The sequence below is a fragment of the Oncorhynchus mykiss genome, chromosome 25, assembly GCF_013265735.2.
Source record: "Oncorhynchus mykiss isolate Arlee chromosome 25, USDA_OmykA_1.1, whole genome shotgun sequence".
Classification (NCBI taxonomy): domain Eukaryota; kingdom Metazoa; phylum Chordata; class Actinopteri; order Salmoniformes; family Salmonidae; genus Oncorhynchus; species Oncorhynchus mykiss.
In genome coordinates, this window is record NC_048589.1 from 43090450 (window position 1) to 43115326 (window position 24877).

Genomic DNA, 24877 nt, shown 5'->3' on the forward strand with positions numbered 1-24877 from the left:
ACTCTGCCAAGTTAGCCGGCCACCCTGGCGTTCGGGGTACGCTTGCTTCCATTCGCCAGCGTTTTTGGTGGCCCACCCGGGAGCATGACACGCGTCGTTTCGTGGCTGTTGTTCGGTCAGCGCGCAGAATAAGTCCGGTAACTCTCCTCCTGCCGGCCGTCTCAGGCCGCTTCCCATTCCCTCTCGACCGTGGTCTCACATCGCCTTAGATTTTGTCACCGGACTGCCTTCGTCAGCGGGGAAGACTGTTATTCTTACGGTTGTCGATAGGTTCTCTAAGGCGGCTCATTTCATTCCCCTTGCTAAGCTTCCTTCTGCTAAAGAGACGGCACAAATCATCATCGAGAATGTTTTCAGAATTCATGGCCTTCCGTCAGACGTCGTTTCGGACAGAGGTCCGCAATTCACGTCTCAATTTTGGAGGGAGTTTTGCCGTTTGATTGGGGCTTCCGTCAGTCTCTCTTCCGGCTTTCACCCCCAGTCTAACGGTCAAGCAGAACGGGCCAATCAGACTATTGGTCGCATCTTACGCAGTCTTTCTTTTCGCAACCCTGCGTCTTGGTCAGAGCAGCTCCCCTGGGCAGAATACGCCCACAACTCGCTTCCTTCGTCTGCGACCGGGCTATCTCCTTTTCAGAGTAGCCTCGGGTACCAGCCTCCGCTGTTCTCATCTCAGTTCGCCGAGTCCAGCGTCCCCTCCGCTCAGGCTTTTGTCCAACGTTGCGAGCGCACCTGGAAGAGGGTCAGGTCTGCACTTTGCCGTTATAGGACGCAGACTGTGAGGGCTGCTAATAAGCGTAGAACTAAGAGTCCTAGATATTGTCGCGGTCAGAGAGTTTGGCTCTCCACTCAGAACCTTCCCCTTAAGACGGCTTCTCGCAAGTTGACCCCGCGGTTCATTGGTCCGTTCCGCATTTCTCGGGTCATTAATCCTGTCGCAGTTCGACTTCTTCTTCCGCGATACCTTCGTCGCGTCCACCCGGTCTTCCATGTCTCCTGTATTAAGCCCGTTCTTCGCGCCCCCGCTCGTCTTCCCCCCCCCCCCCCCCCCCATCCTTGTCGAGGGCGCACCCATCTACAGGGTCCGCAGGATTTTGGACATGCGTCCTCGGGGCCGTGGTCACCAGTACCTCGTTGATTGGGAGGGGTACGGTCCTGAGGAGAGGAGTTGGGTTCCCTCTCGGGACGTGCTGGACCGTGCGCTGATCGAGGATTTCCTCCGTTGCCGCCAGGTTTCCTCCTCGAGTGCGCCAGGAGGCGCTCGGTGAGTGGGGGGGTACTGTCATGTATTGTCATGTTGTGTCTCTGTCCTTTCCTTTCACCCTGTCTCCCTCTGCTGGTCGTATTAGGTTACCTTTTCTCCCCCGCTTTCCCCCAGCTGTTCCTTGTCTCCTCCTGACTACCTCGTCACCCCGTTTCCCACCTGTTCCCTTTTTCCCTCTGATTAGTCCCCTATATCTCTCTCTGTTTTTGTTCCTGTCCTTGTCGGATTCTTGTTTGTTGTGTTTCATGCCTGAACCAGACTATCGTCATGTTTGCTGTAACCTTGTCCTGTCCTGTCGGAATCTGCCGGTCTATCTGAGCCTACCTATGTTTGGTTATTAAAGAAGCTCTGTTTAAGTTAATTCGCTTTTGGGTCCTCATTCACTCACCGTAACAATTAACTACTACAAATACACCAACATGGATTCATAATAGTCATTATTAACTACTACAAAACACAATCCTTCTAGACAAAAACAAATGACAAACCCCACACCTGCTCCTTGAGTGCAAACGCATCACTACGACAACTCAACTGGCAGAGCCACTAGCTCGAGCTGAGGTATTTGTGTTTCCAAACCACACTATGGTCACATTAGTATTATCATTTTATTTCGTTACAACCCTGTTATATTTCAGAGATTCAGGATCCAGTCATGAGCAATACTGAGTTTTAGTGATCGCCTGTGGGGCATACCACCGATCACCGCCTGTGGGGCATACCACCGATCACCGCCTGTGGGGCATACCACCGATCACCGCCTGTGGGGCATACCACCGATCACCGCCTGTGGCGCATACCACCGATCACCGCCTGTGGCGCATACCACCGATCACCGCATACCACCGATCACATCGAATACAGTCAACATTTAAATAGTGGCGCTAGGGAGACTGTCCTGTCAAGGCCAGAGCGACCAGCTGTCGATCACATCAATTACAGTTTACATGTGAGATGTGGGCTTTTAATAGCCTGCGTTACCAGTCTATTTGTACTACTATTTTGCCAGTCTTGTCATGGCAAACAGTTGCCATGAAAACACAGATCTGGGCCCAGGCTAAAGCTTTTCTTAGTAAATTAGCGATGTAATCCTTGAACAAGGCTTTCTAAATTCAGTCATGATTGTTTGACTGACTGTTGAACAGGTTGCCATACAGTACTATATATATATATATATATATATATATATATATATATATATATACATACACACACAGAAGATGCAACTAAATGCTTTGAAACTATTCAATTACAGTTTCAGTGCATCTGTTCTGTATGTAAAGTATTTTAATTTTTTTTTAAATTCAGGAATGCCAAGTGGTTATATGTTGAGTCTTTTGAGTTCTAGAATGTGGTTCTAGAATGTGGTTCTAGAGTCGAAGCTGTTCCGTGTCGTCTTTGAGTGTTTGCGACTCCTGGGTGATGGGACCTCCCTCGCGGGTCTGGCCCAGGGATGATGCGATGACGTCCACCGCCATGGAAACGGTGCTCGCCACCGCCTCACGACTCGCCCCCAGGGCTGGGTTGACCTCAACAAGGTCCATCACCGACAACAACCCTGGAGATTAGACACAATCTATTAGTTTCAGTTCCTTTTTTTTTTTCTTTTTTTTTTTTGTAGAATGTTGCAGACAGAAAATGTACTTCAAAGAATGTTACATATTGAAATGTTACTTCATAGAAGACTGTTCTTATCGTACCAACAGCATTACTATATAAACCACTCATGCAATGCAATAACTATTCTCATCCTACCAAGAGTCTTGCATAGCTTGGAGGAAAAGTTTAAGTTTAATGACAGACCTTCCCCCATAATTTCTTATAATTGTAGCATTATAGTGTTCCTGTGTTGTGGATCATTCTAGTGTTCCTGTGTTATGGATCATTCTAGTGTTCCTGTGTTGTGGATCATTATAGTGTTCCTGTGTTGTGAATCATTATAGTGTTCCTGTGTTGTGAATCATTATAGTGTTCCTGTGTTGTGGATCATTATAGTGTTCCTGTGTTGTGAATCATTATAGTGTTCCTGTGTTGTGGATCATTCTAGTGTTCCTGTGTTGTGGATCATTATAGCCCTAACATACCTGTGTTGTGGATCATTATAGTGTTCCTGTGTTGTGGATCATTATAGTGTTCCTGTGTTGTGAATCATTATAGCCCTAACATACCTGTGTTGTGGATCATTATAGTGTTCCTGTGTTGTGAATCATTATAGTGTTCCTGTGTTGTGGATCATTATAGTGTTCCTGTGTTGTGGATCATTATAGTGTTCCTGTGTTGTGGATCATTCTAGTGTTCCTGTGTTGTGGATCATTATAGTGTTCCTGTGTTGTGGATCATTCTAGTGTTCCTGTGTTGTGGATCATTATAGTGTTCCTGTGTTGTGGATCATTATAGCCCTAACATACCTGTGTTGTGGATCATTATAGCCCTAACATACCTGTGTTGTGGATCATTATAGCCCTAACATACCTGTGTTGTGGATCATTATAGTGTTCCTGTGTTGTGGATCATTATAGTGTTCCTGTGTTGTGAATCATTATAGCCCTAACATACCTGTGTTGTGGATCATTATAGTGTTCCTGTGTTGTGGATCATTATAGTCCTAACATACCTGTGTTGTGGATCATTATAGTGTTCCTGTGTTGTGGATCATTATAGTGTTCCTGTGTTGTGGATCATTCTAGTGTTCCTGTGTTGTGGATCATTATAGTGTTCCTGTGTTGTGGATCATTCTAGTGTTCCTGTGTTGTGGATCATTCTAGTGTTCCTGTGTTGTGGATCATTATAGTGTTCCTGTGTTGTGGATCATTCTAGTGTTCCTGTGTTGTGGATCATTATAGCATGCCCTAACATACCTGTGTTGTGGATCATTATAGCATGCCCTAACATACCTGTGTTGTGAATCATTATAGTGTTCCTGTGTTGTGAATCATTATAGTGTTCCTGTGTTGTGGATCATTATAGTGTTCCTGTGTTGTGAATCATTATAGTGTTCCTGTGTTGTGGATCATTATAGTGTTCCTGTGTTGTGGATCATTATAGTGTGCCTGTGTTGTGGATCATTAGTTATGGATCATTATAGCATGCCCTAACATACCTGTGTTGTGGATCATTATAGTCCTAACATACCTGTGTTGTGGATCATTATAGCCCTAACATACCTGTGTTGTGGATCATTATAGTGTTCCTGTGTTGTGAATCATTATAGTGTTCCTGTGTTGTGGATCATTATAGTGTTCCTGTGTTGTGAATCATTATAGTGTTCCTGTGTTGTGAATCATTATAGTGTTCCTGTGTTGTGAATCATTATAGTGTTCCTGTGTTGTGAATCATTATAGTGTTCCTGTGTTGTGGATCATTATAGTCCTAACATACCTGTGTTGTGGATCTCCTCTGTGATCCAGATTCCTTCTCTGTAGGTCAGTCCTCCGTTTACTGGTGTTCCTGTGGCCGGGGCCAAAGACGGGTCCATCGCATCAATGTCAAAACTCAGATGGATCGGCCGCTGCTTCCTGTTGGACAAGAGAAGAAGACAATAAAGTGTTCAGAATACAGTTCAGGGAATCAATCAACTTTCAACTCAAATTCATCTGTCGCCGGAACACACTCCAAACAGTCGCCTGAACACACTCCAACCAGTCGCCTGAACACACTCCAACCAGTCGCCTGAACACACTCCAAACAGTCGCCTGAACACACTCCAAACAGTCGCCTGAACACACTCCAACCAGTCGCCTGAACACATCTATGGGGCCTAATGTAATTGACACAACGAAAGGCTCAAAGTCAGTCATACAGTAAGCTGCTTAGTTAGTTTATAACATCACTCCTTAATCTTTTAACAGTAATTCAATGACCTTGACAAGAGGTGGTCGAAAGAGACTTCCATGACTCTCTGGATGCCGAGCCTGTCGATGTCTCTCATTGTGAAGTACTGGACACCCAAGTCCTTCAGGGTGTCGCTGTGAGGAGAAAGGAGAGTAGAATGTCACGAGGAGGGTGTCTGGAAGAGTATTTTAAAAACAGGTGGAATTATGTGGACAGTTGCATTTTTGAATTCACATTTAGGTCATTTAGCAGACACTCTTATCCAGATCAACAACTATCAGGCTACTTGTGTGTACTGCGGAGGCCCGTCAGAATCTTGACCACTTTGGCCAATCAGAAGGAAAAAAATAATTCACTGTGTCTGCCTTGAGGATGCTCATAAAACTCCACAGACCTTTCTCTTTCCTCTCTCTCCCCCCTCTCCGCTCGCTCTCTCACCCTCTCCTCGCTCTTGCGCAGAGGAACCCAGAACGATATGTGACCACTTGGTTAAGGCAACACCGTTTTGCCTAGGACACCCAAACCAGTGGCCACCGCTAAGTCCAAGGAGCCTGGCCCTCTCTGGAAGTCGCTGTAGCCCTGCCTGGGATGGTTAGCCTACATTGTCTATTGGTTGAGACACAGGGCCCGTTCTAGCTTGGTATGTCAGGGTGGGGAAACTGGAAATGTAAATTGGGCCAATTTAGAGTTAGTAAGGCATTTGTACTGAACAAAAATATAAATGCAACAGGCAACAGTTCATAAGGAAATCAGACAATTGAAATGAATTAATTTGGCCCTAATCTATGGATTTCACATGACTGGGAATACAGACATCCATCTGTTGGTCACAGAGACACTACATGTGGACACCTGCTCGTCGAACATCTCATTCTAAAATCATGGGCATTAATATGGAGTTGGTCCCCCCCCCTTTCGGCTATAACAGCCTCCACTCTTCTGGGAAGGCTTTCCAATAGATGGGGTTGAGGTCAGGGCTCTGTTCAGGCCAGTCAAGTTCTTCCACACCGATCTCGACAAACCATTTCTGTATTGACCTCACTTTGTGCAAGGAATCAATGTCATGCTGAAACTGGAAAGGGCCTTCCCTGAACTGGTGCCACACATTTGGAAGCACAGAATGGTCTAGAATGTCATTGTATGCTGTAGCATTAAGATTTCCCTTCACTGGAACTAAGGGGCCTGAACCATGAAAAACAGCTCCAGACCATTATTCCTCCTCCACCAAACTTTACAGTTGGCACTACTACAGTTGGCACTACAGTTGGCACTACTACATCTGTCATATTCTATAATGATAGACTACATCTGTCATATTCTATAATGATAGACTACATCTGTCATATTCTATAATGATAGACTACATCTGTCATATTCTATAATGATAGACTACATCTGTCATATTCTATAATGATAGACTACATCTGTCATATTCTATAATGATAGGCTATTCAATAGACTACATCTGTCATATTCTATAATGATAGACTACATCTGTCATATTATATAATGATAGGCTATTCAATAGGCTACATCTGTCATATTCTATAATGATAGACTACGTCTGTCATATTCTATAATGATAGACTACATCTGTCATATTCTATAATGATAGACTACATCTGTCATATTCTATAATGATAGGCTACATCTGTCATATTCTATAATGATAGGCTACATCTGTCATATTCTATAATGATAGGCTACATCTGTCATATTCTATAATGATAGACTACATCTGTCATATTCTATAATGATAGACTACATCTGTCATATTCTATAATGATAGACTACATCTGTCATATTCTATAATGATAGACTACATCTGTCATATTCTATAATGATAGACTACATCTGTCATATTCTATAATGATAGGCTACATCTGTCATATTCTATAATGATAGGCTACATCTGTCATATTCTATAATGATAGACTACATCTGTCATATTCTATAATGATAGGCTATTTAATAGGCTACATCTGTCATATTCTATATTCAATACATCTGTCATATTCTATAATGATAGACTACATCTGTCATATTCTATAATGATAGACTACATCTGTCATATTCTATAATGATAGACTACATCTGTCATATTCTATAATGATAGACTACATCTGTCATATTCTATAATGATAGACTACATCTGTCATATTCTATAATGATAGACTACATCTGTCATATTCTATAATGATAGACTACATCTGTCATATTCTATAATGATAGACTACATCTGTCATATTCTATAATGATAGACTACATCTGTCATATTCTATAATGATAGGCTACATCTGTCATATTCTATAATGATAGACTACATCTGTAATATTCTATAATGATAGACTACATCTGTCATATTCTATAATGATAGACTACATCTGTCATATTCTATAATGATAGGCTATTCAATAGGCTACGTCTGTCATATTCTATAATGATAGACTACATCTGTCATATTCTATAATGATAGACTACATCTGTCATATTCTATAATGATAGACTACATCTGTCATATTCTATAATGATAGACTACATCTGTCATATTCTATAATGATAGACTACATCTGTCATATTATATAATGATAGACTACATCTGTCATATTCTATAATGATAGACTACATCTGTCATATTCTATAATGATAGGCTATTCAATAGACTACATCTGTCATATTCTATAATGATAGACTACATCTGTCATATTCTATAATGATAGACTACATCTGTCATATTCTATAATGATAGGCTACATCTGTCATATTCTATAATGATAGGCTACATCTGTCATATTCTATAATGATAGGCTACATCTGTCATATTCTATAATGATAGACTACATCTGTCATATTCTATAATGATAGACTACATCTGTCATATTCTATAATGATAGACTACATCTGTCATATTCTATAATGATAGACTACATCTGTCATATTCTATAATGATAGACTACATCTGTCATATTCTATAATGATAGACTACATCTGTCATATTCTATAATGATAGACTACATCTGTCATATTCTATAATGATAGACTACATCTGTCATATTCTATAATGATAGACTACATCTGTCATATTCTATAATGATAGGCTATTCAATAGACTACATCTGTCATATTCTATAATGATAGACTACATCTGTCATATTCTATAATGATAGACTACATCTGTCATATTCTATAATGATAGACTACATCTGTCATATTCTATAATGATAGACTACATCTGTCATATTCTATAATGATAGACTACATCTGTCATATTCTATAATGATAGACTACATCTGTCATATTCTATAATGATAGGCTACGTCTGTCATATTCTATAATGATAGACTACATCTGTCATATTCTATAATGATAGGCTATTCAATAGACTACATCTGTCATATTCTATAATGATAGGCTATTCAATAGACTACATCTGTCATATTCTATAATGATAGACTACATCTGTCATATTCTATAATGATAGACTACATCTGTCATATTCTATAATGATAGACTACATCTGTCATATTCTATAATGATAGACTACATCTGTCATATTCTATAATGATAGACTACTTCTGTCATATTCTATAATGATAGACTACATCTGTCATATTCTATAATGATAGACTACATCTGTCATATTCTATAATGATAGACTACATCTGTCATATTCTATAATGATAGACTACATCTGTCATATTCTATAATGATAGACTACATCTGTCATATTCTATAATGATAGACTACATCTGTCATATTCTATAATGAAAGACTACATCTGTCATATTCTATAATGATAGACTACATCTGTCATATTCTATAATGATAGACTACATCTGTCATATTCTATAATGATAGACTACATCTGTCATATTCTATAATGATAGACTACATCTGTCATATTCTATAATGATAGACTACATCTGTCATATTCTATAATGATAGACTACATCTGTCATATTCTATAATGATAGACTACATCTGTCATATTCTATAATGATAGACTACATCTGTCATATTCTATAATGATAGGCTACGTCTGTCATATTCTATAATGATAGACTACGTCTGTCATATTCTATAATGATAGACTACATCTGTCATATTCTATAATGATAGACTACATCTGTCATATTCTATAATGATAGACTACATCTGTCATATTCTATAATGATAGGCTACGTCTGTCATATTCTATAATGATAGACTACATCTGTCATATTCTATAATGATAGACTACATCTGTCATATTCTATAATGATAGACTACATCTGTCATATTCTATAATGATAGGCTATTCAATAGGCTACATCTGTCATATTCTATAATGATAGACTACATCTGTCATATTCTATAATGATAGGCTACATCTGTCATATTCTATAATGATAGGCTATTCAATAGACTACATCTGTCATATTCTATAATGATAGGCTATTCAATAGGTTACATCTGTCATATTCTATAATGATAGACTACATCTGTCATATTCTATAATGATAGACTACATCTGTCATATTCTATAATGATAGACTACATCTGTCATATTCTATAATGATAGACTACATCTGTCATATTCTATAATGATAGACTACATCTGTCATATTATATAATGATAGGCTATTCAATAGGCTACATCTGTCATATTCTATAATGATAGACTACGTCTGTCATATTCTATAATGATAGACTACATCTGTCATATTCTATAATGATAGACTACATCTGTCATATTCTATAATGATAGACTACATCTGTCATATTCTATAATGATAGACTACATCTGTCATATTCTATAATGATAGACTACATCTGTCATATTCTATAATGATAGACTACATCTGTCATATTCTATAATGATAGGCTACATCTGTCATATTCTATAATGATAGGCTACATCTGTCATATTCTATAATGATAGGCTACATCTGTCATATTCTATAATGATAGACTACATCTGTCATATTCTATAATGATAGACTACATCTGTCATATTCTATAATGATAGACTACATCTGTCATATTCTATAATGATAGACTATTCAATAGACTACATCTGTCATATTCTATAATGATAGGCTACATCTGTCATATTCTATAATGATAGACTACATCTGTCATATTCTATAATGATAGGCTATTTAATAGGCTACATCTGTCATATTCTATATTCAATACATCTGTCATATTCTATAATGATAGACTACATCTGTCATATTCTATAATGATAGGCTACATCTGTCATATTCTATAATGATAGACTACATCTGTCATATTCTATAATGATAGACTACATCTGTCATATTCTATAATGATAGACTACATCTGTCATATTCTATAATGATAGACTACATCTGTCATATTCTATAATGATAGACTACATCTGTCATATTCTATAATGATAGACTACATCTGTCATATTCTATAATGATAGACTACATCTGTCATATTCTATAATGATAGACTACATCTGTCATATTCTATAATGATAGACTACATCTGTCATATTCTATAATGATAGACTACATCTGTCATATTCTATAATGATAGACTACATCTGTCATATTCTATAATGATAGACTACATCTGTCATATTCTATAATGATAGACTACATCTGTCATATTCTATAATGATAGACTACATCTGTCATATTCTATAATGATAGACTACATCTGTCATATTCTATAATGATAGACTACATCTGTCATATTCTATAATGATAGACTACATCTGTCATATTCTATAATGATAGACTACATCTGTCATATTCTATAATGATAGACTACATCTGTCATATTCTATAATGATAGGCTACATCTGTCATATTCTATAATGATAGACTACATCTGTCATATTCTATTATGATAGGCTACATCTGTCATATTCTATAATGATAGGCTATTCAATAGGCTACATCTGTCATATTCTATAATGATAGGCTATTCAATAGGCTACATCTGCCGGTATAAACTTTGCCGAAATGATGATGTCATTTACATTTTGTTTGCGCTCTCTCACCTCAAAACAGTAGCTATACACCACTGCTTATTAGTTACAAGTTAAGTATAACTATAAGAAATATAGGATGTGTCCAATACATTAGATCCAGCTATGTATTTGGTTTGCTAACTTGCTAGCGACGTGGCTATATGTCAAGATCAAGCTTCATGGTGACAGCAGAGACATTCAATCCCCTTCCTTGGATCGAGATTAGTTTGAATACCAGACTCTCTCGCTGAAGTTCCACTCCTTGCCAAAGATAATTGGCTTTTGGCAATCTCAACATTCAATACCCGCTGGATTTACAGTGGAGTTGCTCATTGGTTGTTGGAAATAACATTAATTATTTTCCATGACAACATGTGGAGCCTCAAATAGAATTATAATTATAACAAAGTAAAGAAAACAAACATTTAGCTGTTAGCTAGTTACAGCTAGGTACAGTGGGGAGAACAAGTATTTGATACACTGCCGATTTTGCAGGTTTTCCTACTTACAAATCATGTAGAGGTCTGTAATTTTTATTATAGGTACACTTGAACTGTGAGAGACGGAATCTAAAACAAAAATTCAGAAAATCACATTGTATGATTTCTAAGTAAATCATTTGCATTTTATTGACCATGACCAGCCTTTCAAAGCACTTCACGGCTACAGACGTGTGTGCTTCAGGTCGGTAGTCATTTAGGCAGGTTACCTTCGCTTTCTTGGGCACAGGGACTATGGTGGTCTGCTTGAAACATGTAGGTATTACAGACTGGGTCAGGGACAGGTTGAGACATGTAGGTATTACAGACTGGGTCAGGGACAGGTTGAGACATGTAGGTATTACAGACTGGGTCAGGGACAGGTTGAGACATGTAGGTATTACAGACTGGGTCAGGGAGAGGTTGAGACATGTAGGTATTACAGACTGGGTCAGGTTGAGACATGTAGGTATTACAGACTGGGTCAGGGAGAGGTTGAAAATGTCAGTATAGTAAAGGTGTTCTAGAGTATTTTTTGTCAGGTTGCACATGTGACATGCTGGTAGAAATGAGGTAAATGAGGTAAAACAGATTTAAGTTTGCCTGCATTAAAGTCTCCGGCCACTAGGAGTGCAGCTTCTGGATGAGCATTTTCTTTTGCTTATGGCCCTATACAGCTCGTTGAGTGCAGTCTTAGTGCCAGCATCGGTCTGTGGTGGTAAATAGACGGCTACGAAAAACATAGATGAGAACTCTCTTGGTAGATAGTGTGGTCTACAGCTTATCATGAGGTAGTCTACCTCCGGCGAGCAATACATCGAGACTTACTTCATATTAGATGTCTCCACACCAGCTGGATTTACCAATAGACACACACCATCACCCCTCCGCACCCCTTGCCGGACGTGCATGTTCTGTCCTGACGATGCAGATCCCAGCTAACTGTACATTATCCATGTTGTCGTTCAGCCACGACTCGGTGAAACATAAGATATGACCGTTTTTAATGTCCTGTTGGTAGAATAGTCTTGAACGGAGCTCATCCAGTTTATTCTCCAGTGATTGCACGTTGGACAATAGGATGGACGGTAGAGGCCGGTTACCTACTTGCCGACGAATTCTCACAGAGATGGTATTAACATCTAGATACTGCCCAACCTTAGTATACTGTGGTGTGACAGTGGTATGTGGTGTGACAGTGGTATGTGGTTGACAGTGGTATGTGGTTGACAGTGGTATGTGGTTGACAGTGGTATGTGGTTGAATGCACCAAGTTCAACTATAAGTCGCTCTGGATAAGAGCGTCTGCTCATTTCTATGTATTTATTTCACCTTTATTTAACCAGGTAGGCAAGTTGAGAACAAGTTCTCATTTACAATTGCAACCTGGCCAAGATAAAGCAAAGCAGTTCGACACATACAACAACCACAGAGTTACACATGGAGTAAAACAAACATACAGTCAATAATACAGTAGAAAAAGAAGTCTATATACACACAATGATATACAAAATGACTAAAATGCCAAATGTAATGTGTTTTAACTGTGTTATAAATCGTAGTGTACAGAGTAGTGTACTTGGTAGTGTACAGAGTAGTGTACTTGGTAGTGTACAGAGTAGTGTACTTACTACTCTCCAGGGTCGACGTCTCTCAGGCCAATGTAGACCAGGTCCTTAGCTGACAGGAAGGGCTTCATCCAGCTGAACCCTGGCAGCTCTGGCATCTACAGACACAACAACAACAACAACAACAGATAACAGGTCAGTATCAGAGGGAGAGCAGAAAAAGGCTGTAGTGAGAACATAGCCTGGTATCCAGATCTGTTAGTGCTGTATAGCCAACTCTATGGTCACTGAGGCTGTAGTGAGAATATAGCCTGGTATCCAGATCTGTTAGTGTTCTATAGCCAACTCTATGGTCACTGAGGCTGTAGTGAGAATATAGCCTGGTATCCAGATCTGTTAGTGCTCTATAGCCAACTATGGTCACTGAGGCGGTGTGGAGAATATAGCCTGGTATCCAGATCTGCTAGTGCTGTATAGCCAACTCTTTGGTCACTGAGGCGGTAGGGAGAATATAGCCTGGTATCCAGATCTGCTAGTGCTGTATAGCCAACTCTATGGTCACTGAGGCCACGGGGGAGGGGGAACCACTTGGACATGACACCTTCATTTGAAACCCACAGACTTCCGGTGGCTACCCAGGCAACCAGAGACGTAAGCATGGCCTGGCGTTAGGGATCAGGATAGTGAGAATGCATATCACAAGGCCATGTCTACCCAACTCCTCTGTCATCTTACCTTGTTCTGCAGTTCTTTCAGCATAAAGGCAACCGACTGTCCGTGGAGGTTCCCTGAGGGCGAGGTGAGGGGCGTGTTTATGTCAGCGTGGGCGTCGACCCAGATCAGACACAGGTCAGGACACTGCCGGGCGTGGCCTTCCACTGAACCAATGGCCAGGCTGCGGGGGTTAGAATCCAATCTCCATTATTAATAGATTTGAATTACCTGTAATACATTCAGTTCCCCCCCCAGGGCAACGCTGACTGTGTTACACAACCCACTGATAAACCTGTTGCCGCTATGTTTTTATTCAACCTTTATTTAAATAGGCAACTCAGTTCAGAACAAATTCCTATTTTACAATGATGGCCTAGGAACAGTGGGTTAACTGCCTTGTTCAGGGGCAGAACGACAGATTTTTACCTCGTCAGTTCGGGGATTCGACCTTTCAACCTTTTGGTTACAAGTCCAACGCTCTAACCACTAGGCTACCTGCCGCCCCTAACCCGGCCAAACCCTCCCCTAACCCGGCCAAACCCCCCCCCCCAACCCGGCCAAACCCTACCCCCCAACCCGGCCAAACCTCCCCCTAACCCGTATGACGCTGGGCCAATTGTGTGCCGCCCCATGTCTAAGGTCCTAAGCCTGCCCAATGCTTAATTTCCTAACACTGTCAATGTTGCTAAAATAACAATACCGTGTTGGTTCTCTGAGAACATGAAAGGGTTGTTGTTGTGGTATGTACCTGTGGTCTCCTCCCAGCATGATGGTAGTGTGTCCGGCTCCCACAGCGTTGCTGACGGCCCCTGACAGCAGTTTATTAGCTCTGCCCACAGTGCGAGGGTAGGGGACGTGCATGTAGGGCTCGTCCTTCTCCAGATACTGGAAGCTCAGGTCTCCAAAGTCATGCACTGGGTAATCTGCACAAGGATATAAAAGGTACGGGTTTACTACACACTGGCTTAATTCAACAGCAAATGGTATGGATGAATTGGAGCATGAATGGTAATGTAGCAGATGGCTTAGTGCAGCTAGAAGTACTGTGGCCCCGGATCCTGAGAGCTAGAAGTACTGTGGCCCCGGATCCTGAGAGCTAGAAGTACTGTGGCCCCGGATCCTGAGAGCTAGAAGTACTGTGGCCCCAGATCCTGAGAGCTAGAAGTACTGTGGCCCCGGATCCTGAGAGCAAGAAGTACTGTGTCCCCAGATCCTGATCCTGAGAGCTAGAAGTACTGTGGCCCCGAGTCCTGAGAGCAAGAAGTACTGTGGCCCCAGATCCTGAGAGCTAGAAGTACTGTGGCCCCAGATCCTGAGAACTAGAAATACACTGGCCCCGGATCCTGAGAGCTAGAAGTACTGTGGCCCCAGATCCTGAGAGCTAGAAGTACTGTGGCCCCGGATCCTGCGAGCAAGAAGTACTGTGGCCCCGGATCCTGAGAGCTAGAAGTACACTGGCCCCGGATCCTGAGAGCTAGAAGTACTGTGGCCCCAGATCCTGAGAGCTAGAAGTACTGTGGCCCCAGATCCTGATCCTGAGAGCTAGAAGTACTGTGTCCCCGGATCCTGAGAGCTAGAAGTACTGTGGCCCCAGATCCTGATAGCTAGAAGTACTGTGGCCCCAGATCCTGACAGCTAGAAGTACTGTGGCCCCAGATTCTGAGAGCTAGAAGTACTGTGGCGCCAGATTCATGAATGGCCTTGGCCAGTTCGTGCCCCAGTTCGTCAGCGCAGAATTTCCACTGTCACATTAAGCGTTAGGTAGGCTGCATGTCTTCGAGTCATTAGTTAAACTCTTTCTCCAGGCTCTGATGTCCAAACCCTCTAACCTGGCTCTCCTCACACACCCCTCTCCTATCATCTCTGATGTCCAATCCCCTTTACCCTGGCTCTTCTCACACACCCCTCTCCTATCATCTCTGATGTCCAATCCCCTTTACCCTGGCTCTTCTCACACACCCCTCTCCTATCATCTCTGATGTCCAATCCCCTTTACCCTGGCTCTTCTCACACACCCCTCTCCTATCATCTCTGATGTCCAATCCCCTTTACCCTGGCTCTTCTCACACACCCCTCTCCTATCATCTCTGATGTCCAATCCCCTTTACCCTGGCTCTTCTCACACACCCCTCTCCTATAATCTCTGATGTCCAATCCCCTTTACCCTGGCTCTCCTCACACACCCCTCTCCTATCATCTCTGATGTCCAATCCCCTTTACCCTGGCTCTCCTCACACACCCCTCTCCTATCATCTCTGATGTCCAATCCCCTTTACCCTGGCTCTCCTCACACACCCCTCTCCTATCATCTATGATTGACGAGGTGGAGTCATTCAAGCTGTTTGCTGGAACCGCTGTCTGTCTGACTGGGCACTACTTTCCATGTGTCCCATTTCCCATGTGTGACCTCTCAGGTTTCTCTAAGACCAAATCACCCTCTGATACCACGGCAACGGCAGAGTAAACAGAGGAATTTCTCCAGAAAGTGGGCTGCACCGACGCTACTGGTATTGGCACCTCGGACTAATGACTTATGAGTTGAAGTAAACAAGAAATTTGAGGCGCCACTTGTAGGTGACAATGTTCCATTCGATAGCGGTGTCGTGTCACTCTGCTGGTCGGGAGGGGACCAATGTGGTGCCCCGTTACCATCTAAGACAGGGGTGGAAAACTCTAGTCCTCAGGGGCCAGAGTAGTGTCACCCCCCCCCCCACACACACCCCATTCTTAGAAAACACAGCTGATTAAACTAGTTGCATTCTAAACTGAAGATCATGAATATTTGATTATTGGAGTCAGGACTGGAATTGCTCTCCCTGATCTAAGATCTCTCCCCGTGTTACCATCTTAGACCCCTGGACAGGAATAGCTCAACCCAGTGCCTCTCTGTTAATGTAATCATAATCTAATATGTTTTTGAACTTGACTCAATGTCAGTGATATTTAATGCAGTTGACATGGCTAGAGTTTCTCTTCTTGGCAAGTGCACAATGTCTGATCATCTCAGCTATAAGGAGGATACAATTTATAGTCTCCCTGTTGCTAAAATGGCATCAGCAGAAGTAAGGCTATTAACTTTCCATACTTTTGTTTTTAATAAACTTCCTATTTTAGCAGTTTGAAGTCCACTTTTAGAGACAACTAAAATAGCACCATATGTACATGCTTGGGCACAGCAGGAGATGTCTATAGAAAGCTTTGGACTAGACTATAGGCCATACTCAAGGATGAGTAAAATGGAACGTTTCGTTCCCAGGGAGCTGCAAATTACAATTGAGGCCCATCCAGACTAGGCCTAACACTACACCTACAACTAGGGTTTTAGGCTAGTATTTTCATAAAATGATCGGGTTTCTTAAAGACTATGGAGGTTTGATGTCTTCACAAAAAGTATGTCCATCGTCTACATCCAACAAAGGGGGAAAAAACGGCCATCTAAAGATCAGCTTCTCGTATTACACCGACGGCCGGCCACAGGAACCGTCGATTGCGTAACTGGCTAGAAACTGACAAGAAGCTCCGTTGTCCTGCCTCGAGCGCTCTCCAGCTGAGTGCTCAGGGACACAAACCGAGCTAAGATTACAGGGACATGACTTGCACATTCCAGAACTGAACCTCTACTTGAAGTGAAAAGCTTTATTATAAGATTGTTTGTGTGTGATAAATATCCACTCTGTGACATCCCAGTCCTCTTTTTATTTTTATTTTTTATGAATTGATAATAATCTACTGGTTTAGAAGGGTAACCTAGTTGCCTGACGAAAAGAGTGCGTATCTTTGCTCAGACCGGTCCCCATTCTCGCCAGGCAGATGGGTTGTCTGCCACATTGACACTGTTTCTAGACTAACCAACTAACTGACCAACACAGTCTCACAATCAATTCGTGCATATATGTACAAAATGCATTTCAGCAAATTTCGTGCGTTTTTGTCTGGCTTAATTCGTGAGGCTGGGCTGAACTGACGCATTAACATGGCCCGTTTAGCTGATAAATAGCCGTTCAATGGGGGATTCCTAGCCTAGCCTATACTGATAGGTTTCTCTTCATCACAACTAGGATCTGACCACATAATATGTTATGTATGACTTGATCATAATCCATTGGTTTAGAAGTGGCAGCATTTTGTCTGACGAAATGTGTGCCCCTCCTTGCTCAGATTTGTCAATGGTCGTAAAAAAAATGCCCGTGGTTTACTCTGGATTGGAACCCACAGTCTGGGTGTTTACTGTCACATGGAGCCGGCTGTGTGAAGCAGTCTCGCAGTTACTCACAAAAAAAAAAAAAAAGTTAGTTTTGTCTTTCAAGCATTCAAGGCAGCGATAGGGCCCCCTACTCAACTATGATAGGCAGAAGTGTACAAAGGGAAGGCTGCAATGGGAGGAGAGAGTTTGTTTTTCGGAGAAAGCTCTGTTCATGCCGGCCTCGGGAACGGTTGATTGCATAACTGACTGTACAGTGACGACAGCAGACTTGCCCATCCTTTCTCGCCCGTGTGACCCAATAAAACCGTTATTTTAATTACAAGAACGTTATCCTTTTAGACAAAAAAAATAAATACATCTGTGTTGATCGCCAGCATTCAAGGTCTGAGCAATACCTGTGTTTGATTTCGTTGTTTGACAATATTAGATAATACACACTTATGTTAAAGACTGACGAAACACACAGCCTATAGCCCAATGCTTTACTTCCGAGAACTGAATGACTCAGGGAAGCAGCTCTTGCATGAATCATTAACCTATTTTAGGGTTAGAATAAGTATTACCAGATCATTTTAGTTCAACAGTACATCTAGCAGTTTGTTTTTAACACATTAATAAGATGTTCCATCACTTACCCAGATTTGAAAGCCTCTCGATCAGACCGGCATCCCTGATGGCTTTGGGTCCATGTTCCACCCCTCTCCTTTTCTAAAGAAAAATAACAGCAAAGTTCAATAATTCTGGTAAAAGAAATAACCTAGTCAAATAGCCATATTAAAACGAATGGTTTCTAATAGGATGAGCTTTTTCCTTACCTGTCCTTTTGAGAATGGTGCTCCTAAAACAGCCACAGAATGAGCTCTGCTCTGACAGGTATTGTTGAGTTGAGTCCGTAGAAGACGACGCAGTGGCCCTCTTAAAGCCATTTTAAAATCGTATTTAATTTATCAATTGACTTCAAAATAATTTATAACAACCGTTTAACGACCAAGGCTGAGATTCAAAAGTGGATTCAAACGCTCTTCTTGTAGGATCCCACTCTGACGATGGTGACGCTTTGATGTAAGCGCACGTCGGGGGGATGGTTTTATGCTCTTATGATTTCATTAATATTAATGAGGGGATGGATGGCGGTCAGGATTAAGAGCACGATCAACTGAAATTTGTCTCTAAATACCTTGTAGAGTTTGAAAATATTTGAACCCCATATCATAATCAAATTCACCCAATGCCACGCGTTAAATCTGAAAACACAATCATTAATTCTGTGTCCTTATTCATAAATCCCGTTACCTCATGAAGGAAGACGTGCGTCAATACTGTAAACGACGCCTTCGAACTAGCCAATGAGATGTATCCAATAGATGGGTTTGTTCCAAAGGCGTGTCTTGTGTTTCCATAATGCACCCATTGGCCCGCAATTTCTAAGGGGCAGACATTTTTAAAATGTTCCTTTATTTAAATTGGCAAGTCAGTTAAGAACAAATTATTATTTACAATGACAGCCAGTGTGTTAACTGCCCTGTTCAGGGCCAGAACGACTGATTTTTACCTTGTCAGCTCTGGGATTCGACCTTGCAACCTTTCGGTTACTAGTCCAACGCTCTGAGCTACCTGCCGCCCCGAAATTCCACATAGACAGCAAACCGTGGTTGACAAATGTGTTGCTTAACCTGGATGTCTGCCTTCCATAATAGTTCAAAACACATCCTATCAGATGTCAGCCTGCACCCCATGTTTATATGTAAGTGACCATAAACGACGTGCCTTACTAGTGGCTCTGTTCATTTGATAAGGAGAGTTTATGCTGTGCGGTAGCCCCCCATAGGCTAGTACAGGCATTGGCTTACACATGTTATATTGAAAAATAGAATTGAACAGAAAGTAACACACCAATTGCCAAAAATGTATATCCATGGGGGTTACAAATACAGTGGTTTGTGTCTGTTATTCTGTGATGTGTTATCTGTTTTTGAGCAAAAAACAAACAAACTGGTATGTTTACTATAATTTACTATAACAAACAGGGTTATTTTGGTACAGTAATATACATTTCTGTCGACCTCAAGCGTTGAAAAAATATGAACACTCTTTTAAAAATAAAAAACATATCCCATAATGCATTGCGAAAAACATCTCTTTTTTTTAGCGGCATAACGTAGCTAGCAAATTAGCTATCGAAGACAGATAACATATTGTTCATTAAAGGTTATACAAGGTTACAGTGTGTATACGTCGCCCGGTTTCAGGTATGTACATCCCACTCTTCTAGCAAAAGTTTATAAACGTTAGAATAGCTAGCAAGTTAGCAACATTTAGTTAGTTCGCTAGCTAGCTCTTTAGCTTGCTTGGTAGCGTCAGTAGCTTAACTAACGATGGCCAATAGGAAGTGTGTAATGGAAAGAGCTTATTCTATTAAATTCTATTAACTAGGCAGCCAGTTGGCCTACAACATTTAACTTCATTGGTGTAATTGTTTAATGTCAATTGTAGGTAATGTAGGCTAACCAAACACCCAGTTTAGCTGTTAGCTAGCTAGGCTAGCTTAGTTATCTCCGCAGGCCAGAATGTATTCATGGGTTACCCCATGCCATGGTAATCCTTGAACCTGTTCTTCCTTTACATTTCATTTTCCAGGTCACTGCACCCACCTCCCAAGATGTCGTACCCCCCTCACCTGAACCGCCTCCCCCAGTTGCCCCCCGGGATTTGCCCTCCCCAATTCGCGGGGTTCCCCCAGGGAGTCCCAGCAGGTGAGAAACATTTTAGTCTGAGTGATCAAACTGGATGTAAGCAGAGGCCTCTGCTACCAGAAACCTTTTCAGTTTTCTAATTATGTATTGCTATGTGGATTAAAGGCATCTTGCGTGCATTGATCTGATCTTCTGTTATATACTATTGCAATGCCTAAAGGCCAGATCAATGCCAGTGGTCTGGACAGACCATAATATTGTGACTATAATGATGAACACCAAGATTTCAAAGAAATCCCCAAGGATTGTGGTCAAGATACATAAAAAAAAATAATAATTGTTTTAATCATGTGCAATTTCAAAATTATTTGAAGCTGATTTATCTAGAGGATGATTTAAATCACACGACAGAATGTTTTATTTATTTGCTCACTGAGGTAATGGACCATCATGCATCAGTAAGAAAGAGGACAGTTGGGGCTCGTCCATCTCCATGGATTGATGAACTGATGAGGCGTTTTCTCAAAGAAATATGGCAAAAGACTTAGCAGCCAAATCAAAACTAAAAAGACAATTATAGAATATTACGTAATTATGCAGTTAAATGAAATTTGAGGGGGAAAAAAACCCCGTTATTTTATAAAAATGCTTGTTTTGATTGTAAAAAAGGTATGAAATACAGTGAAGGGCTTACTTGATACATCTATCTCATCATGCCCGTCTTGTGTGGAGGTTGACTGGAAAACTAATTTGCTGAGAGGTAATGTAAACACCAATTCTTCCAAACAAGCTATTGTCCAATGAATTGATGATCATATTATGAGCAATAAGATCTGCTCTTTTTGTCTAAAACGGTGTCAGTGGAGGAGGTGCTAAACCTATTGAAGTCATTACCTGATGGTAAATCTACAGGTAAATCTATGATCTTATGTGACAATTATTTTACTTCGCTCTGCTGCTTCCCCAGATTGCAGCTCCACTGAAATTCCTATTTAATTGGTCACTGGAAAAGAGGCACTTTCCAAATGTTTGTCCAATCCTGAAAGACAGCAAAGAACTCATTACTCCTGCCAATGGTCGACCAATCAGTGAGATATTGGAGGGTATTGTGCTATTTTTAATTGAACCTTTTATTTAACGAGGCAAGTCAATTAAGAACAAATTCTTATTTACAATGACGGCGTACACCCTGGCCAAACCCGGGCGACTCTGAGGCCAATTGTGCGCCGCCCCTACGGGACTCCCAATCACGTCCGGATGTGATACAGCCTGGATGTTTGTGTTACCCAGCCAGGAAAGAGAAATAGACAAAATATCATTTAGATTCAAAAGAAATAAAGAAATGTAATAGTTTATCGGAGCAAACCAGAAACTTTTTCAATGTATAAAATGCACGCAATACTTTAGAAGTATTTGTAAAAATCCAATACATGTGAAGGTTATGCAGGACTACGGTAGATGAATGACGCAATCTATCTAGTCATAATATTATGTCTGCAGTTTGTAGCAGTGGGTTATATGTCAACATGTGATTTGTTTTTGTTTGTTGCATTCATTATACATTTGTATTTAAATGTTTTAACGACTCTTAGAAGATCAGTCCAAATGAGGACTAAAAGAGATCCTAATAAAATCGAATCAACACATCACTTTTGATGGTCAAGTGCAGCGGTGTATTAGGGAGAGAACCGATGTCGTACTGCAGATTCGTCTGATGTGTCTCTGTGTCTTCTTCGAGGTACGCCCATGATTCCAGTCCACATGGGGATTATGACCTCTGCGCCCGCTGTAAGCCTCTACTGCTGCTGCTGTTACACAAAAACAAATATATATACACACACACACACACACACACACACACACACACACACACAAACAAATATATATATACACACACACACACACAAACAAATATATATACACACACACACAAATATATATACACACACAAATATATATATACACACACACACACACAAACAAATATATATACACACACAAACAAATATACACACACACAAACACAAACAAATATATATACAAACACAAACAAATAAATGTATACACACACACACACACACACACACACACACAAACAAATATATATACACACACACACACACACACACACACACACACACACACACACACACACACACACACACACACACACACACACACACACACACACACACACACACACACACACACACACACACAAACAAATATATATACACACACACACACACACACACACAAGTAAACACAAACACACACAAATAAACACACAAAAATGCACAGACACACAAACTCCCCTCTCCTAATGTCTGTGTTGTATTATTGTATTGCAGGTCATGGTTCCTACCACAGTGTCTATGGTCCAGATGCCTCCTGGCCCTAGGAAGGATCTGAACCCAGTCCGAGTCAAGGAGAACCAGGATGGGGGCAGTGGAGACCCCACCACCACAGTGTTTGTTGGGAACATCTCCGAGAAGGCTTCAGACATGCTGGTCAGACAGCTGTTAGCGGTGAGCACTGAGCAGGGCACGGAAACAGGGGATTTAACTTTCTGTTTGTGTTTTTATTTGTGATCTGGGTCCTCTTGAGGCTTTTTATTTGCCACTGCGCTTCTGCTTGGTTCTTGGTTTCTAGGCCGGGTTACTGTAAAGCACTTTGTGACAACAGTTTATGTAAAAATAAGGGCTTTTATAAAGTAGGGCTTGTCTACAATACCAGTATTGCGATACGACAATACTCGGTTTTTCCATGGCAAAAAAATAAATTAAAGAATGAAGCAGACTAATCTCGTATGTTCCTCAGACAATTTGTGTGAACTCAGTGCGGTTTGCCTAAATCAGTTTTGTGAAGTGTGAACACTCTCTACAGGAACTCAGGCCCTTCAAAAGAGCCCTTGAACCCGAACTGAGATCATCTTGAGAGGCGCTATGAGTTCGCGCTATGAGTTCGGTCCGCTTGAATTCCCGCCATCCTGTTCCCTTCCACATAAAATTACAAGACAGAGAGAGAGAGAGAGAGAGAGAGTCGTCTTTGCATTCACATTGCTATGGTTACAACGGAACCAATATTATTATTTTTTTTCTCCCAACATTCACTCAATGCACTCTGGGATTTTACAGAAGCCATTAAATCAGAACGTATTATCACGCATTGAGTGAATGTTGTGAAAAAAAAAAAATCTTGGTTCCTTTGTAACCAAGCTGTTTTTAAAAATATATTTTACCCCTTTTTCTCCCCAATTTCGTGGTCTCCAATTGTTTTAGTAGCTACTATCTTGTCTCATCGCTACAACTCCCGTACGGGCTCGGGAGAGACGGAGGTTGAAAGTCATGCGTCCTCCGATACACAGCCCAACCAAGCCGCACTGCTTCTTAACACAGTGCCATCCAACCCGGAAGCCAGCCGCACCGTGCACCTGGCAACCGTGGTTAGCGCGCACTGCGCCCGGCCCGCCACAGGAGTCCCTGGTGCGCGATGAGACAAGGATTTCCCTACCGGCCAACCCCTCCCTAACCCGGACGACTCTAGGCCAATTGTGCGTCACCCCACGGACATCCCGGTCGCGGCCGGTTTCGACAGAGCCTGGGCGCGAACCCAGAGTCTCTGGTGGCACAGCTGGCGCTGCAGTACAGCGCCCTTAACCACTGCGCCACCCGGGAGGCCTATGCTGTTTTTTCGGGGGATATTGATTAAGCGATTGTCAACGGATACATTCCAAAAATATGTGTGGAGTTTTTGACACAATGTTGAGATGTTGAGAATCACGACAGGGTACAAAATCAATGCTTGCTCTTAAAGGGACAGTAGCCTACATTTTGAGTGTACAATTTTCAATTACAGCATTATTTAATCTACCTGTATTCTTCTGCTATTTAATTCTGTTTCCAGTAATATTTACATGTTAATATGATCTTCTGATTTATAATTTTTTATATGTCATCTTTATATTAGTTTCCAAAATGTAAGTTGGTTTATCTCGCTGTCTGATAACACGTTCTGATTTAATGGCTTGTCTTGCACTTCTGTAAAATCCCAGAGTGCATTGAGTGAATGTTGGGAGAAAAAAAAAAAAAAAATCTTGGTTCCTTTGTAACCATAGCAATGTGAATGCAAAGAT

General features: G+C 41.3%; 2 protein-coding genes across 3 annotated transcripts in view; one reads left to right on the plus strand and one right to left on the minus strand.

Annotated features, from left to right (window-relative positions):
- Window positions 1-1853: 1853 nt before the first annotated feature.
- arg2 (arginase 2) lies at window positions 1854-19497 on the minus strand. Its single transcript, XM_036962601.1, has 8 exons — window positions 18865-19497; window positions 18685-18757; window positions 14594-14768; window positions 13867-14026; window positions 13195-13289; window positions 5125-5229; window positions 4643-4779; window positions 1854-2822 (listed from the first exon to the last, which is right to left on the minus strand). Exons 1-8 carry the CDS (start codon window positions 18973-18975, stop codon window positions 2635-2637), a joined length of 1044 nt encoding a protein of 347 aa, XP_036818496.1. The 5' UTR covers window positions 18976-19497; the 3' UTR covers window positions 1854-2634.
- Window positions 19498-20162: 665 nt separating this feature from the next.
- The window catches only part of LOC110506001 (RNA-binding protein 25), a 41954-nt gene continuing 37239 nt past the window's right edge, over window positions 20163-24877 (plus strand). For both annotated transcript variants that reach the window (XM_036962599.1, XM_036962600.1), the window contains exons 1-4: window positions 20163-20298; window positions 20687-20802; window positions 22481-22530; window positions 23094-23270. In XM_036962599.1, coding sequence (XP_036818494.1) covers window positions 20709-20802; window positions 22481-22530; window positions 23094-23270 — 321 coding nt within the window. In that variant the 5' untranslated portion in view covers window positions 20163-20298; window positions 20687-20708. The remainder of the gene's footprint in view (window positions 20299-20686; window positions 20803-22480; window positions 22531-23093; window positions 23271-24877) is intronic.

Excerpts from the sequence above, each read along its gene's own strand:
- arg2 (XM_036962601.1), bottom strand. The coding sequence starts at position 18,975 with ATGGCTTTAAGAGGGCCACTGCGTCGTCTTCTACGGACTCAACTCAAC. Across the intron at positions 14,027-14,593 it reads ATGCTGGGAGGAGACCACAG|CCTGGCCATTGGTTCAGTGG; the intron begins GTACATACCACA and ends TAACCCCCGCAG. Across the intron at positions 4,780-5,124 it reads TTCGACCACCTCTTGTCAAG|GAAGCAGCGGCCGATCCATC; the intron begins GTCATTGAATTA and ends CTTGTCCAACAG.